General features: G+C 59.5%; 2 protein-coding genes across 4 annotated transcripts; one reads left to right on the top strand and one right to left on the bottom strand.

Moving 5' to 3' along the window:
- Nucleotides 1–96: 96 nt before the first annotated feature.
- NDOR1 (NADPH dependent diflavin oxidoreductase 1) lies at nucleotides 97–13,862 on the bottom strand. 3 transcript variants are annotated; one of them, XM_054500720.2, is made up of 14 exons: nucleotides 13,614–13,862; nucleotides 13,213–13,290; nucleotides 6,851–6,948; nucleotides 5,565–5,663; nucleotides 5,375–5,476; nucleotides 5,030–5,239; nucleotides 4,714–4,835; nucleotides 4,387–4,607; nucleotides 4,191–4,310; nucleotides 3,884–3,998; nucleotides 3,600–3,746; nucleotides 3,388–3,506; nucleotides 3,217–3,311; nucleotides 97–3,133 (listed from the first exon to the last, which is right to left on the bottom strand). In XM_054500720.2, the coding sequence occupies exons 1-14, from the start codon at nucleotides 13,746–13,748 to the stop codon at nucleotides 2,989–2,991; spliced, it is 1,806 nt and encodes a 601-aa protein (XP_054356695.1). In that variant the 5' UTR covers nucleotides 13,749–13,862; the 3' UTR covers nucleotides 97–2,988. The 3 variants fall into 3 exon arrangements, with proteins under 3 accessions (XP_054356695.1, XP_054356697.1, XP_054356698.1); XM_054500722.2 differs by having other exon boundaries at nucleotides 4,203–4,310; XM_054500723.2 differs by having other exon boundaries at nucleotides 3,080–3,133; nucleotides 3,217–3,331.
- TMEM203 (transmembrane protein 203) lies at nucleotides 13,863–15,472 on the top strand. The gene has a single exon (XM_054500725.2). The coding sequence runs from the start codon at nucleotides 14,143–14,145 to the stop codon at nucleotides 14,551–14,553; it is 411 nt and encodes a 136-aa protein (XP_054356700.1). The 5' UTR covers nucleotides 13,863–14,142; the 3' UTR covers nucleotides 14,554–15,472.
- Nucleotides 15,473–16,091: the final 619 nt, after the last annotated feature.

The following is a 16,091-nucleotide window of genomic DNA, read 5'->3' as shown; positions in this document are numbered from 1 at the left end:
CAGCCTGAGTGACTAAGTGAGGCTCTGTCTCAAAAAAAAAAAAAGCTCGCCCAGATGGTGAAGATGGGGTAACAAAGACAAGTAGTAACAATGGCATCCCCAGGAGCTGGTTTATTGAAAGCTGCTTCACGTTCCAGGCTCAGTGCTCCAACTCTCGCTGGGCTACCCGATGTCTCCATCCCAGGCATGGCGACATGAGGGTCTGCAGGGGCAGAGCTTATGTTCCAAGGCCTGGGTGGGCCCTCGTCCCCTGCAACACAGGCCAGCGCCAACCCCCAGCTGACCTGGTCTGGGCCTGACCAAGTGGGGAGAGCAGCCTTTGCAGGCTGAATTTTCGCAGCATGGGCCCCTCCCCCGGCTGGCCTGACCTTCAGGGACACACACTGGCCCTTATCTGAACACAGGGTGGGCGGAGTCCCTGCCCTCTCCAAGGAACTGACTCACTGCTGTATCTCTGTTCACTTTCATGCCTGCTGTGCTTGGCTGGCCCTCGGAGGGGGAAGTGTGGCTGGCGTCAGCCCGTGGCCAGTACGGTGCCCGTCTGCCGCAGGGTGAATGGGGTCCTGCTCGCAGACCTTCCTGCTGGGCCGGCCTCCTCCAAGAGCTGTCCTTGGGCACTGGTGTCCTTGGGTTCAGCTAGTGTCTGGGCAACAGTGCAGCCATGGACTCTGGCAGGGTCAGGCCTCTGGGTAGTCCTGGTTGTGGGTTCAGCAATGGGAGATCTTGATTGAAGGCCACTGCCCTGGACCCAACCTTGGGTTTTTCCAGCCTGGTCATCAGGCCTCACAGCACCCAGGCATGGGGATGTGGGCCAGTCTGGGCCCCCTGGCCTGTTGGCGTCGGGGCTGTCCTGGGCTCTGTTCAGCGGCCAGAGTGGTCCAGGAGCATGAAGAGCAGTCCCAGCAGCAGGAGCGGCGTGAAGATTAGCAGCAGCCCCAGAAGCTCAAGGGCCAGCAAACTCAGCAGCGCCAGGCGGCGGGCACAGGGTCCCCGCTCCCGCAGGGCCCAGAGCCAGGCACCCAGGCAGGGTGGACAGGGCAGGAAGGGCAGGCAGCCCCGGCCACCCACGGGCCCTGCCAGGAAGCGCAGCTGGTAGCGGTGCTCCAGGGAGCCCCAGGGCCCAGGGATGCGGTGCTGGGGTGTAGGGGCCTCTCGGCTGGGCTGGCGTGAGGGCCCATCGGCCTGTAGCAGCTCCTCCTGCAGCCGGCAGATCTCCCACTCCAGCAGGGGTGTCTTCTGGCGGCACAGCGGGCAGCACACCCAGCCCAGGTCGGCACTGGGGGCCGAGCCCAGCAGCCTGTGCAGGCAGCCCGTGCACAGGCTGTGGCCACAGTTCAGCAAGGCCAGGCGGCGCTCTCTGGGCCCATAGGGCTCTGTGCAGATCGGGCACTCCTTCTCTTCCCCCTGCCCTGCTGCCTGCTCTCTCCCCTCCTCCTTCCAGGTTAGAAGGGCCCAGGCACCCTCCATGGCCATGGTCCCCAGCAGGGGCTCACTGGCTGTAGTCTCGGCACCTTGCAGGTGCCCGAGGTCATCCCCTTCACTTGCTGGTGCTTGGCACAGAGGCTCCAGGCACTCAGGGCCCAGAGAGGACCCAGGTGGACTGACAGGCCCAGAGCTGGAGTTGGCCGGGTGGAGGGTGGGGGCCCCAGGGCACAGTTCAGGGGTGGTGGCCCTGGGGCAAGAGTCAGGATAGGAGGGCAGGGACCCCAGGGCGGCGACAGGGGCGGCCCTCAAGGGGAAGCAGGGTCTGGGTTCCACCAGGGCTCTGGCACTGACCTCCCAGCTGGCTCTCCTCACTGGAAGTGGACTTTACTGGGGCCCCAGTAAGGCCGGCCTGCTCCAGGTAGATCCTGGGCCCACGCTGTGACGTCCCCAGCCAGATCTGGCTGAAGCCCAGCCTCAGCCATGTTTAGTCCTGTGCCAGCGACCCGCTGACCACAGATCGAGACTCCGAGACAGCGAAGCGGGTGTGAATAGCCACTGGACTCCTCCAACAGGACTTTCCTTCCCAGTGCCTTAAGCCCCTCCCAGGGGCGGGGCTGCACCACCACGCCCCCTCCCGCCGCTCCTCTTTCCGGCAGCCTCGGCTCCCTAGCAGCACGGACTGCCTGGCTCCGCCTTCCCAGCACCTGCCCAAAACCCAGTCCTGGCGATCAGATCTTAGCCGACCCACTAAGCCCTTGAGAACAAGGCAGGGCGCATATCACATTAGAGGCAGACAGAAAAGCTGCAGAGGCCACTTGGGTACAGGCAGCCCAGCAAGGGTGCACAATGGCGCCCACCCATCCAGCACCCAGCACCCAGGGCATCGGGAGGAGCTAGAGGAAGGAAGGAAGCCTGTGCTAGAAGTAGCCACCCCAGAAGCCACCGTTTACTGCAAGGGTTTTTCTGGGACCAGGAGAGGAAGAGGCTGCTCTGGCCGGGGACACCCCCACTGCTCTCAAGGAGCTGGCATCCTAGTGGCCGGGGACACCCCCACTGCTCTCAAAGAGCTGGCATCCTAGTGGCCTCTGAGCCCAGCCTGAACCCTGTGGGAGTGCGGGGGCAATGAATGGAATGTGCTGCTCGGCAGGCTGCAGCGGCTGAGGTGGCCCCAGGGCAGAGGAGTGCAGTGCAGCCTCATGGGTGCCGTATGCCACCCTTGGTGCTCATTGGGCTGCTGATGCCGTCCTGGGTCACTGCACTGGTGAGGTGGAGCGGCCCAGGCCACCACCTTGACGGGGAAGGGGGTGCGGGGACGAGGACACAGCTCACTGTCAGGGTGGGGGAGTGCAGGGCTGGCTGGGCAGAGGCTGCAGTGGGGTCAGGGCTCAAAGGGTGGGATCCAGAGTCAACGGGAGTGCGGCTGTGCTCGGGAGCTGGCTGTTCCCAGAGGACCAGCTGGCTGGTCCGAGAGGATGATGGCTGCTGGCCAGGAGCTCCCTCATGGATGCCTTCCTGGGCTCCCAGGAGGATGGCCGTCAGAGGGGGCACGGGCAGCCACAGGCCTCAGGCCCACGTCTCGGTCTGGAAGCGCCGTGTCCGCTGAAGCCTGGCTAGATACGCGGCTGCGTCCGGGCTGCAGAGTCCACCCTCCTCCTGGAAGATGGACATCAGGGCTTCCGAGACGTCCGCTGGCATGGACTTGGCATTGCTAGAGGGGCAGGTCACAGAAGGCTCAATGAGGCCCGGCACTCAGGGGCTGGGCCCACTCCTGCTGCACGCAGGCCAGCTCACCCTGCTAGGTAGAAGTATGCACCCTGGCGGTCCAGCAGTTCCCACACAAGTGACCCCAGCTCCCGGAGCCGGTGCTGCACATATACTTTCTGCTCCTGTAGGGCAGAGAACAGGGCTGGGGGCTGAGTCTGAGCCCCCTCCCCTCCTTTCCCAGCCCCTGAGCATACACACCTGTTCCCGGGAGAAGGCAGGGACAAGGGTCAGACAGTCCCGCTTCTCCAGCTCCTGCCACTCAGCTTCCCAGTAAAAGTCTTGGTCTCGCCAGCGGCAGCCAAAAAACAAGAAGTTTCCTAGGGAAATGCAGGGTGGTCTTGGCCACAGGTCCTTGAGGTTCAGCTGGGGAACTCCGGCCACAACCCTGCCCTGGGACCCTGGGTGCTCACCAGTCTGGCCCTGGGCCACACGCTCCTGGATGGCTGCTCGGAAGGGGGCTACCCCAGTGCCAGGCCCCACCATGATTACAGGTGTGTCTGGTGTCTCTGGGAAGGCCAGACTCCCAGGCCGCACCCAGAGGGGCACCCGGACAGGTCCTATTGCAGGAAGGAGGTGGCATGAAGAGGATCAAAGACGTGTGCTGAGTCTGCCGGGGCCCTAGCCCAGCATTTGCGTGAGCATGGGAGAGAACGGGATATGGGCCCACGGCCCCCACCCTGGGAGCAGGGGTCACCTTGCCCAGGGTCCAGGGATGCCAGCCAGGAGGAGCAGAGGCCCCGGCGGGGCTCCTTGAGGCGAGTCTGGAACTGCACTACAGCCACGAGGATCTGCAGCCGTGAGGGGTGAGTCTGGGGAGGATGGCGGGGTAGGGGTGGTGGAACAAGGCTGCCCTCACCTGTGCCTGGGCCGTGGGCCCCACCTACCTCCCCCAGAGGCAGTCCGAGTTCGGGAACGACACCTGGTCAGAGGACAGCCCCTGCTTACAAAACCCCACAGCCCCGGTCCCAGCTTTCCCAGGGCCGCTCCTGGGCTCCACCCACCGGGCCCCTAACCAGCAGTGAGGAGGCGATGGAGAAGGCCCTCGGCCGGATAGCAGGGATGAGGTCCAATAGGTAGTCAGGAGGGATGGCAGCAGCTGTGTGCGGGAAGTCACAGAGCACCTAGGCAAAGAGAGTCTCAGGGTGGCTGCAGCGTGGCTGTAGCTCAGGGGCTGGGCCTGCTGCCCGCCCACCTCACCTCCAGGATGGTCCTGTGGGGCCGGTTGCAGTATTCAAAGAGCTCCTCCTGGCCTTGGGCAGAACTGAACTCCAGCAGCTTCTCCCGCTCCAGCTCATGGAGGGATAGACAGGCCAGGAGTTCGAAGAAGGAGCGGCGAGGCACGCTGGCGATGTCCAGGTAGTGGGACACGAGGTGCCGCATGGAGCAGGGCTGGGGCAGCCTCGTGGGGGAGGAGACATCTGCAGGGTGAGCGGGAGGCCTCCGTGGGCTGCGGTGGAGCCCTTGGGGTGGGGGCCCAGGGCACGGGAGAGGGCAGAGAGTCAGGGTGGCCGAGGCCGGGCTCACCTGGCTCCCGCGGCTGCAGTGTGAAGAGCTGGTCAGGGTCCAGGCCCAGCACCTGGCAGAACTGCTGGACGTGGGCAGCCGAGTTGGAGGGCTGAATCAGCACCACATCGCCAGCAGCAAAGCTGTGTGGAAGAAGCCACCAGGGCTGTGGGGACTCTACAAGGAGGATGTCGGGGGCCCCGGATGGAAGTCATCCCCTGCAGCCCGGCCCAGCCTCCTCCGAACCCCAGACCCACGGCCCACCTTACCCTGCCCTCCTCGGTCCCCAGCAGTCCCCACCGCCCGCTTGGTGTCTTGGGCTGTGCTCAGGCCTTACCTGATGCTGGAGCCCGAGATGTCAAACTCAATCAGCCGAACATCCTGGAAGTGGGAGGGGCCAGTGACTCTCTGGTTGGAGATCATGGGTGCTAGGAAGGGCTTCGACTCTGACGGGGGCTCCTGAGAGCCGGGGTGAGCTACCCGCTGCCCCTCAGAGCCCGTGCTGGGTGCCTCTTGGAGGAACAGCAGGGTGAACTTGGAGGGCAGGCTGTGGGAGGGCATGCTGGTCAGACCAGGACCCACTCCCCAGGGGCCGCCCACCCACACGGGAGGGACCCAGGGCGAGGTCCACAGGCCGGGTTGGGTCTGCTCCACCTGTGGGTGACCCGGGGCCCACACTCACGGGACTCCGGGAGGGATCTCGGTGAGGCCCGGAGGCGGCGGGTACAGCCCCAGAACCCTGTCCCACAAGTCTCGCAGCCAGGGGTCCACAGCAGCGTCGGGCCTGGGAGGGAGCACGTGCGCTGGCCTGAGCGGACCCTGCGTGTGGCCAGGCCAGACTGTGGAGGTGGGTGCCATGCCCGCAGACTCACCCCAGCTCATGCTGGTCATCGCCCAGGCACACGGGCAGGAGGGCACTGCCCCCAAGCTGCAGTAGCCGTCGGTGCAACTTCTTGGCCACGAAGTTGAACCTGTGGAGACAGTGAGGCTGGTCCTGGGCTGGAGCCCGGGCGGAGAGTGGTGCCCAGGCAGAGTGGAACCCGGGAGAGTGGAGCCCGGGCGGAGAGTGGAGCCTGGGGAGGGCCTCTCTTGGGTGGAAAACACACTCCACGCTGGCCGCACCCTAGGAGGGGGCAGGGCCTCCACACGCCAGGGGCTGCCAAGACCAGAGCAGCTGCCAGGGCCCCAAGCAGCAGGTCTTCTGCTCGCAGAGAATGAGCCTGTGTGGGTGGGAGCAGGCGGCCTCGTCCCACTGATGGGCCCTCATCCCTGGGCAGGAACTTGAGGCAGGTGAGGCCTCCAGGCCCCCAGCCAAGGTGTGGGTCACTCCTCAGCTAAGAAACTCTGTGCTGGGGAGAGAGCCAGGCATCTTCCCAGGGGTCAGTTTCACTTCTCACTCTGGTTCTGAGAGGCATGACTGGCTCCAGGTCACGCTCCTCCCTGGGAACGCTGTTGGCAGTGGGGCTCCCTCCCTCTCTTGAACGAACACTACATCCCACACGGAACAACATCACGCATGAAACAACGTCATGCATGGAACTACATCCTGCACGGAACAAAACCTCCCGGCAGAACCGGGGGGAGCTGTCTCTGATCTTCCCGTTCTCTCTTTTTCATCTGAAATGACTGACACCCGGCTATGCAAACGACTTTTGATGCTCGGTGCTCAGCGGACCTGGGCCCTACGTGGACAGTCAGGGTTTTCACCATCGTGGGGTCTAAAGATGCCATTTGCACACTGAACATGCCACTCCTTGCTTAGGGTGCAAAGGAGCACTGTGAAAATGCCCAGGAGAAAAGGCAGAGGTGGCCTCTGGGGTGGCAGGAGCATACGGGGTCCTCCTCCAGGCTCAAAGTCGTCAACACTTCACAGCACGCCTTTTTGTAAAAGTGGGGACCGGCGCCAGGTAGGCCTGTGTGACATCAGCGTGGCTCTGAGCCCAGCCCTCTGCCACCCTGCCTGCTCCCCTCTGTGCCCTCCCGCAGCGTGAAGCCTGGGGTGCCCACCAGGGAGCGTTGTGGAGAAGCCAGTACCACTGCAAGGGCCCTGAGGCCCGCAGGGGCCGACCCTGGAAGCTGGTCTCTGTCCTCTGCCAGCACACCTGTTGCTCGACCCCCAGAACTGTTCCATCCACCCACTGTCCCATCCCCTACTCACTTGGCGTATGAGGAGTCCCCGAGGCCCAGGATGGCAAAGTCCATCTGACAGAGGGCAGTGGAGGGCAGGTTCTTCCGGAATATAAACCTCCAGAAGTTCTACAGCCGGAGGAAACTCTGAGTCAGAGTCCTCAACCTCTGGGCCAGCCCCACAGCAGGGGGTGAGGGGAGGGTCTCAGGGGAACAGGCAGGGGGCAGGAGGGGGCAGAATGCAACTGGACCTATCTGACCAAAAGGCAGGGCCCGGGTCAAGTCTGCAGGATGACGGGCACTGGGAGGAGGCAGGGCTGGTCCAGTGCCTGGGGAGACCAGGGCCTACCCTGCCCACAGGAGCCAGACCCTGCTGTGCTCTCCAGGCCTGCGTGGGGCTCCCTTCCTGGGACATCACCCTCCTCTGCCCCAGGCTCTGAGCTGCCAGGAGCAGCTCTGCACTTGGTCTCCAAACTGTCCACCGCCCCAGGGGTCCCTCACCTCCACCTGTCATTTCCCAGCCAGAGCGTGGGCCTCCGCTCCCTGAGTGGGTCTGTCCCACAGGCTCCTATACCCAGACCTCTGAGGTCCATCCCAGGGGCTCTCACACTCGGACCTCTGAGGTCCATCCCAGGGGCTCTCACACTCGGCCCTCTGAGGTTCCAGTGTCGCTGAGACACATCCCCCTTCTTCCGTTGCTGCAGGACCTCGAGCCAACAGGGTCCAGATCCTCTGGTTCCACACCCTGCCTTCCACGGTGTCCTCCCAGCTTGATCGGAGGTTCCCCAAGGAACCTACTGCCCCCTCCCTACCTGGATCCCGGGTGGCCTGTGTGCGTGGTCTTCACCGCCCCCCCACCTCCCCTGCCCATGGCCAAGCATGGAGGCTACAGTAGGGGCCCCGGGCTCCTCTGTGGACAGAGAGGCCCTGACCTTGTCAGTCCACAGCTCTGACCCTGGCCCTGGACCACCCCTGGCCTCCCGGGACCTCACTGCCTCATCAGCTGCCTCTCTGGGCCACGCTGTGCGAGCAAATGTACCCAGCCTCTTGCCCCCGAGAGCCTCTTGCCTCCCTAGCGCTCTGCTGTTGAGACACCCGTGCTTCCTGAATCCCAAAAGACTCTCTTCCCTGCTCCATTTGGTGAACTCCCTCCTTCCCGAGAAAAGGGTTCCGGAGAGAACATTCCTGTGACATTTCCCCGACTCGACTGGCACGCGGCTGGGTCTGTCCTGGGCTTGGCACCACCGCTGAAAAGCCAGGGCCCCACTTGCCGCCCTTGGGGTGTGTAGGGCACTCTGTCCCCAGAGGCTAAACCCACAGTGACATGCCCTGGGGGGGAGCCCTTTCATTCTCAGCAGGGCCTTTCCTGGGCATGGGGCTCTCTGGCCGCAGACCCAGTTCTGGACATCATTACTTTCCTGGATAACTTCCTCTCCACCATCGTCTTCTCATTCTGAGGCCACTGGAATTATCTTCGAATTTTGGTATCTGCTTCTTTCCATTTTCTATCTTGCTTTTTGTCATACTTTCTAGAAGGATTTCTCATCTTTTTTTGAGATGGAGTCTCACTCTGTAGCCCAGGCTTGAGTGCAACGGCACGACCTCAGCTCACTGCAACCTCTGCCTCCCAGGTTCAAGTGATTCTGCTGCCTCAGCCTCCCAAGTAGCTGGGATTACAGGTGCGCGCCACCACGCCTGGATAATTTTTGTATTTTTAGTAGAGACAGGGTTTCACCATGTTGGCCGGGCTGGTCTCGAACTCCTAACCTCAAGTGACCCACACACCTCGGCCTCCCAAAGTGTTGGTATTACAGGCGTGGGCTGTCCCGCCTGGCCTTTTTTGTTGAGACAGGGTCTCATTCTGTCATCCAAGCTGGAATGCAGTCTTGAAATCACAGCTCACTGCAACCTTGACCTTCTGGGCTCAAGCGATCCTCCCACCTCAGCCTCCCGAGTAGTGGGGACTCCAGGTGTGCGTCACCACGCCCAGCTAATTTATTATTATTTTTTTTTGTAGAGACTGGGTCTTGCCATGTTGCCCAGGCTGGTCTGAAACTCCTGGGCTCAAGCAACCCTCCCACACCTTGGCTTCTCAAAGTGCTGGGATTCCAGGCTTGAGCCACCGCGCCCGGCCTCTGCTAATCTTTTAAAGTTTTTTCATGTCCATTTAAAGAACTATTTCTGGCCCGGTATGGTGGCTCACACCTGCAAACCTAGCACTTTGGGAGGACGAGGCAGGCAGACTGCTTGAGCCCAGGAGTTTGAGACCCCATCTCTACAAAAAATACAAAAAAAAAAAAAAAAAATTAGTTGCATGTGGTGGTGCGCACCTGCAGTCCCTGCTACCCAGGAGGCTGAGGTGGGAGGATCACCTGAGTCTGGAAGGTCAGGGGCAGTGAGCCGTTGATGGCTGCCACTGCACTCCAGCCTGGGCAACAGAGCGAGAGCTTTGTCTCCAGAAAGAAAAAGAAAAAGAGAAAGAGAAAAAACTGTTTCCTGTTCCTGAGTCTCTGGCTTTGCCCCCGCCCCATGGGGGTCACATCCTCAGCTGTTTCGGCCTCTGCCCGTCTCTACCTGTTATGTGGGTCCTTCCTCGGGTGGGGTGTGGTTCTTTCTGGTGCATTTGTTTTTACCCAGGCTGGAGTGCAGTGGTGTGATCTCGGCTCACTGCAACCTCCGCTTCCCGGGTTCAAGCGATTCTCCTGCCTCAGCCTCCTGAGTAGCTGAGATTACTGGTGTGCGCCAATACACCCAGCTAATTTTTTGTATTTTTAGTAGAGATGGAGTTTCCTCATGTTGGCCAGGCTGGTCTCAAACTCCTGACCTCAGGTGATCCACTCGCCTCGGCCTCCCAAAATGTTGGGATTACAGGCATGAGCCAGCGCGCCCAGCACCTTGTGGGTTTCTTCACCAGACAGGCAGGGACCTGGTCACTCGGCCTTTCACTGTGGTTCCTCTGTTTTCTCCTGTCTGCTGCTGGGGGCACCTGCCTCACCTACAGCATCCTCAGCAAGGAGCCAGGGTCCTCCTGTTTTGCTGTGGATGGAGAGCCAGGGTCCTCCGGTTTAGCTATGGATAGCCACTAAGACTCGCCCCTGCCTCTGAGGCCATGGGCCCTGGGTCCACGGCCTCTTCAAGGAGCTCCCAGTTCTCGCTGTGGGCATTAGCTGCCCCCTCCAACTCCTGGTCTTCTCTGTGGGTGCCCATACTTGGGACTCTTCCTTTCCTCGTTGACCTGAGTCCTGGCATGAGCACCAGCTTCCTGCCACTGGCTGAGTGAATGCCCAGCCCAGCCCCAGTCCCTCTCCTCTCCCATGCTCTGGGGCTTCCCTATCCCACCATTCCCCTCCCCTGCCTGTGCTCCACTCTGAACCCCCTTCTCTTCCATCCCACTCTATCTGAGACCCCTCGACCTACGCTCAGCTCTCCCCCAAGCCGCTGCACATCCCCTGCCGTCCCTACTCAGTCTTCAGCCTCTTTCCCCTGCCTCTCCCCTGCCAGCAATTAAACATGCCAAGTTTCGGCCGGGAGCGGTGGCTCACGCCTGGAATCCCAGCACTTTGGGAGGCTGAGGCGGGTGGATCACGAGGTCAGGAGATCGAGACCATCCTAGCTAACACAGTGAAACCCCGTCTCTACTAAAAAAATACAAAAAATTAGCCGGGCGTGGTGGCGGGCGCCTGTAGTCCCAGCTACTTGGGAGGCTGAGGCAGGAGAATGGCGTGAACCCGGGAGGCAGAGCTTGCAGTGAGCTGGGATCACACCACTGCACTCCAGCCTGGGTGACAGAGCGAGACTCCGTCTCAAAACAAACAAACAAACAACAACAACAAACAACAACAAAAAAAACATGCCAAGTTTCTCCCGTCTTTTTTTTTTGAGACAGGGTTTTGCTCTGTTGCCCAGGCTGGAGTGTAGTGGTGTGATCACAGCTCACCGCAGCTTTAACCTCCCAAATTCAAGAGCTCCTCCCGCCTCAGCCTCTGGAGTAACTGTGATCACAGGCATGAGCCACTGCACCAGCTCACTTTAAATTTTCTGTAGAGATGAGGTCTCACGACGTTGCCCAGTCTGGTCTTGAACTCCTGGGCTCAAGCGATCCTCCCACCTCGGCCTCCCAAATTGCTGGGATTACAGGCATTAGCCACTGTGCCTGGCCAAATCTCTCTCATAAAAAACTTCTTCTTTTTAACTCTTTAGCCTTTTCACAGCCAGACTTTTTTTTTGAGACGGAGTCTCGCTCTGTTGCCCAGGCTGGAGTGCAGTGGCGCGATCTCGACTCACTGCAAGCTCTGCCTCCCGGGTTCATGCCATTCTCCTGCCTCAGCCTCCCGAGTAGCTGGGACCACAGGCGCCCGCCACCACACCCGGCTCATTTTTTGTATTTTTAGTAGAGACGAGGTTTCATACCGTGTTAGCCAGGATGGTCTCGATCTCCTGACCTTGTGATCCGCCTGCCTCGGCCTCCCAAAGTGCTAGGATTACAGGTATGAGCCACAGTGCCCGGCTCTCTTTTCTTTTGACAGAGTCTAGCTCTGTCGCCAGGCTGGAATGCAGTGGCGCAATCTCAGCTCACTGCAACTTCTGACTCCCTGGTTCAAGCGATTCTCCTGCCTCAGCCTCCTGAGTAGCTGGGATTACAGGTACGCGCCACCACGCCCAGCTAATCATTGTACTTTTAGTAGAGATGGGTTTCACCATGTTGGCCAGGCTGGTCTCGAATTCCTGACCTCGTGATTTGCCCGCCTCGGCCTCCCAAAGTGCTGAGATTACAGGCGTGAGCCACCACACCCGGCCCGCACTCAAGACATTCTTAAAAGACGCTCTCCACTCGCTCTCTCAGTTGCTCATCTCCTGTAATCTGGCCTCTCTCCCCACGAGCCACTGAAGCTGCTCTTCCTGCTATCAACAACAACCCCTTTGCCAAGAAATCCCATGGATACCCCTCAGGCTTTATATGATTCGACTTCTGTGCAGCTTTACATGCCAGATCCCTTCCTGGAACACCCACTCCCCAGTCCTCTCCTTGGGGTGCTGCACCCTCTCTTCTAGCTGCTTGGTCACTCTCCTGCCCTCCTGGGCTTTAACGTTCTGGGCAGCCTGCCCTGTGGGGAGAGAGGCGCTTCCTCTTCTCACATTTCTGTATCGTGACCACCTCAACACCTACCTCTACCCCAGGATCTTCCTTGGAGCGCTAGTCCTACTGCACTTCTCCACTTCAATGTCTCCAGGTTCCCTTCCTGCACAGCCCCCTACTCCCACCGTGCTCTCTGATTTCTGTGGATGGAACCACCATCCATCTTGGTTCCAGAGCCCACATCCCTGTCTCGATTCTGCTTGACCTATCGGGTCCGTTCCATGTCCCGGGGACTCTCTTCCCAACACCCCTGCAATGCGTCCCCTTCTATTTTCTGCCACCACCTTAGTTCAGACAGGTAGCACCTCCTGCCTGTCCTGTGCGTCTCATGGCATTATTCTTGCTCTCCTGCAGACCAGTGGTGGTTTTGCCAGCGTAGGAACGTGACTGTGTCACCCCTACAGTTCCGACAGCCCTTCATTTCAAGCCCATCTGCCTTGCTGTGGTTACTCAGGCTCTTTGGACTGGGCCTGGCTTCCTGCCTCTCTTCTCCTCCCCTCTTGCCCCAGTGCACTCCTCAGCTTGGCTGCCCTGAGCTGCTTTCCACTTTTCACACAAACCAAATCATCTTTTTCCTCTGCGCAGACTGATCCTTCTTCCTTACTGCCTGACTAGCCCTCACGCATCCTTCTGTGACTCAGCTTACACTCTTTTCTTCCAGAAACCTCTGCCTGGGCCCCAAGGTTGGGTGAGATAAGGCTTGATGCCCCTTATCAGTGCTCCTGTGACATATGCTACTTTCCCCAGCAGCAGGTGTTTGCTGGCACTGTCATTGCCCGTTAGCTGCTTCTGCTACAGCGTGAACTCTGCCAGGATGGAAATATGGCTGCTGGGTTCACAGCTGGATCCCCAGCGCCAGACTGTGCCAAGAATAGAACATGTGCTTAAAAGATGGTCAGAGAAGACTGTGCCAAGAATAGAACATGCGCTTAAAAGATGGTCAGAGAATTCAGCAACGTTCCCTGAGGGTCATACAGTCTAGAAATACACACAAGACCCAGACTAGATGCACATATAGATAGCCCTGGAAAAATAAGAAAGATTAAAATGGATAATAAGAATATTTGGTGGCCACGAAGAGTTTATTAGAGAGGGCAACCGGAGCCCCCAGCTCCACTCACGGACGTTCTCTCAAATCCACCTCTGAAGGTGCATGAGATAGAGGAGCGCTATTTACTGCATCTAGACTCCAGGCAATGAAAACGGGGTGAGGGTCGAGGGCAGGGATCTGAGGAGCCACATCAGGCCAGCCTTACCTTCATGTTGTCAGGCGGGTCTCCTTGGCCTGTAGTTGCACAAACAAATATCACCAGGGGCTCGTTAATCAGATTCACCTCAACAAAAAGACACACACACGTAAGACCTCCGGCTGTAAGGACCGGGCGTCCTTCCCAAAACTTGACCCCCTTCTCCCTCACTCAGGCTGACAGGGCAGAGGGATTTATGTGAGCAGCCAGACCGTCTTCTCTTTCAGGTTCCAACATCCTCCAAGGTGCTAAACTGAACTCCCCTTCCCAAGCCTCCCCTTTCCCTAAATCCGCCATAAGGGAAAGACCCGCTCTCAGAGAAAATGCGACGCCTTTTGGGTCGATGACCCCGAGAGGCGGGCACGCCAGGCCTGCTCGTCCCCAACACCGAGGCCCTAGCGAGCCCTCACCACCGGGTAGGAGTCCAGGGCCTGCACCCGGCAGCCAAGCCGCCGGCGCCGGGCCTCGCGACCCAGTCTCTCCGACACATCCTGAGCCGTGCCCGTCTGGCTGCCGAAGAGCACCAGAAGCTGCGGGCTCGGCATCGGGGCGCGCCCGGGGGGTCTCCTAATCCGAGACTAAAAACTAGAAGGCAGTTCCCGCCAGCCGGGTTGCAGGGACCGCTCCGCCTTCCGCCTTCCGCCTTCCGCCGTCGACCGGAAGTGACGCATTAGGGACGCGCCCGGTGGGGCATGGCGTCCGATCAAGGCAGACGTCCACGGGCGGCCAGGGTTGAGTCCCGGGCGGCCAGGGTTGAGTCCCGGGTCGGGGCCGGAGGATTGCCGGCGCACCAGGGCCGAGGGCTGGGGCTGGCGGGGCCGCTCGCTGCCTCTCGCTCGCAGCAGCGGCGGCAGGCGCCGGCGAGGGCCACGGGGAGAGGAGACGCAGCCCCGCGGGTGGCACGCTCGGCCGGGCTCCGGCCCGCGCTCAACGGGCGCGATGCTCTTCTCGCTTCGGGAGCTGGTGCAGTGGCTAGGCTTCGCCACCTTCGAGATCTTCGTGCACCTGCTGGCCCTGTTGGTGTTCTCTGTGCTGCTGGCACTGCGTGTGGATGGCCTGGTCCCGGGCCTCTCCTGGTGGAACGTGTTCGTGCCTTTCTTCGCCGCTGACGGGCTCAGCACCTACTTCACCACCATCGTGTCCGTGCGCCTCTTTCAGGATGGAGAGAAGCGGCTGGCGGTGCTCCGCCTTTTCTGGGTACTCACGGTCCTGAGTCTCAAGTTCGTCTTCGAGATGCTGTTGTGCCAGAAGCTGGCGGAGCAGACTCGGGAGCTCTGGTTCGGCCTCATTACGTCCCCGCTCTTCATTCTCCTGCAGCTGCTCATGATCCGTGCCTGTCGGGTCAACTAGCCTCACCGAGGTGCCGGAGAGGGAGCGCTGGACAGCTAGAATGTTGACCTCGAGCCGAGGCCCTACTTGCGCCGCACCGGAGAGGCTCTCTAGTCTGAAGGCACCGCCTGCTTGCGCCGAGCTGAGTGCCAGGTTTCCCTATTCCAATCCTGTTTGAAATGGTTTCTTCAGCAGGGCTTAAAAGAGCAGACTTCATCCTGAAAATGTATTTCCTTTTGTTTAACGCTTTGAGTAGATAATCCTGAATTGAGGTCATGAGGAGGCCCCCAGGCCAGACAGTCCTGAACCCCTCTGACACTTGGAAACTGAATATAAGTAAAATGTCCAGGTGGACTCTGAGTATTTCCTGTGGATCCTGGGAAAGTACTGTTGCACAAAGGCTGCAAAGCTGGACTCAGGAATGTTCTCCAACCAGCAGCGCTGACCTAAGAGTTCCCTGTGCCGTCTATCCAGACCAGACTTCGGTAGATGCCTTTGTTAGATCTATCAAATGTAAACGAGCTTGTATCTCCTTCCCTGTGCCACGAGAGAGATTGGCTTTTTATTCCAGTCTAGGCAGAGACAGAAGAATGTTGAATAAGAGCATGATTAGGGTCCTGTCTGGTTATCCGTTGCCCAAGAAAAGAACTCTCCTGTCCAGGCACTGCTTGGCTTCCTATCCCAGCAAAGACTGCAGTTTTGTGGACTTTTGACCACCTTGTGGCTGGCACTCTTAGCACACCTGAGACAGATTTAAGCCTCCCTAAGAGACTGAAGAGAGGAACAGGTGTCGGATACTCATAGGCACTGAGACCTACAAATGGGAAGCTTGTGAGTGGCCCAGCTTTGTTGGCCTACGAACTTTGGTTTGATGCCAGTCAGGTGCCAAATGAGAACCTTTGCTGAGATGCAAATAAAGTAAGAGAATGTTTTCCTGAAATGAATAGTGGTTGCCTGTAACCCTCAAGGGTTAAATAGGATGAATATTGAGATACTCTCTGCTAAGTGGTGTAACTGGTTACAGAGCTGCGGTTTTAAATGGATTGAAACCTGTGGCTAGAGCTTAGTGGATGGTGGTGGTGGGAATCACTTGTTCTGGAGAATCCCTCCTTCCTGCTCTAGGAGGTGGGTAACTCAGGCACCCTCCCCCCACCCCGTGTGAAGACAACAGTCTGGGCTCGTGTTAAAGACTCGTTGAATAGTTTGTGACCCCAGAGCCTATGACTTCTTGCCAGTGTGTGGTCTTTGTGGGCCTTGTTGGCACTGTGTAGAGCAGGGATCAGCAAACAATGTCCTAAGGCCTGTTTTTGTATGACCCTTGAGCTGAGGATGGTTTTTACACCCCTAAATAATTAAAAGCAAAAGCAGGCCAGGCGTGGTGGCTCACGCCTGTAATCCCAGCACTTTGGGAGGCCGAGATGGGCAGATCACAAGATCAGGAGATCGAAACCATCCTGGCTAACACGGTGAAACCCTGTCTCTACTAAAAATACAAAAATTAGCTGGGCGTGGTGGCGGGCGCCTATAGTCCCAGCTACTTGGGAGGCTGAGGCAGGAGA

This window comes from Pongo pygmaeus, chromosome 13 (genome assembly GCF_028885625.2).
Source record: "Pongo pygmaeus isolate AG05252 chromosome 13, NHGRI_mPonPyg2-v2.0_pri, whole genome shotgun sequence".
Lineage (NCBI taxonomy): Eukaryota > Metazoa > Chordata > Mammalia > Primates > Hominidae > Pongo > Pongo pygmaeus.
Note: the sequence above shows the minus strand (reverse complement) of the source record. Positions and strands in the feature narration are given on the sequence as shown.

What these genes read in the sequence shown, in the direction of transcription:
- NDOR1 (XM_054500720.2), bottom strand. Translation starts at nt 13,748, where the DNA reads ATGCCGAGCCCGCAGCTTCTGGTGCTCTTCGGCAGCCAGACGGGCACG. An exon ending in ACTGCAGCCGCGGGAGCCAG is followed by an intron (nt 4,608 to 4,713) that starts GTGAGCCCGGCC and finishes CTCACCCTGCAG; the next exon opens with ATGTCTCCTCCCCCACGAGG. An exon ending in CACTGCTGGTTAGGGGCCCG is followed by an intron (nt 3,999 to 4,190) that starts GTGGGTGGAGCC and finishes CATCCTCCCCAG; the next exon opens with ACTCACCCCTCACGGCTGCA.
- TMEM203 (XM_054500725.2), top strand. Translation starts at nt 14,143, where the DNA reads ATGCTCTTCTCGCTTCGGGAGCTGGTGCAGTGGCTAGGCTTCGCCACC.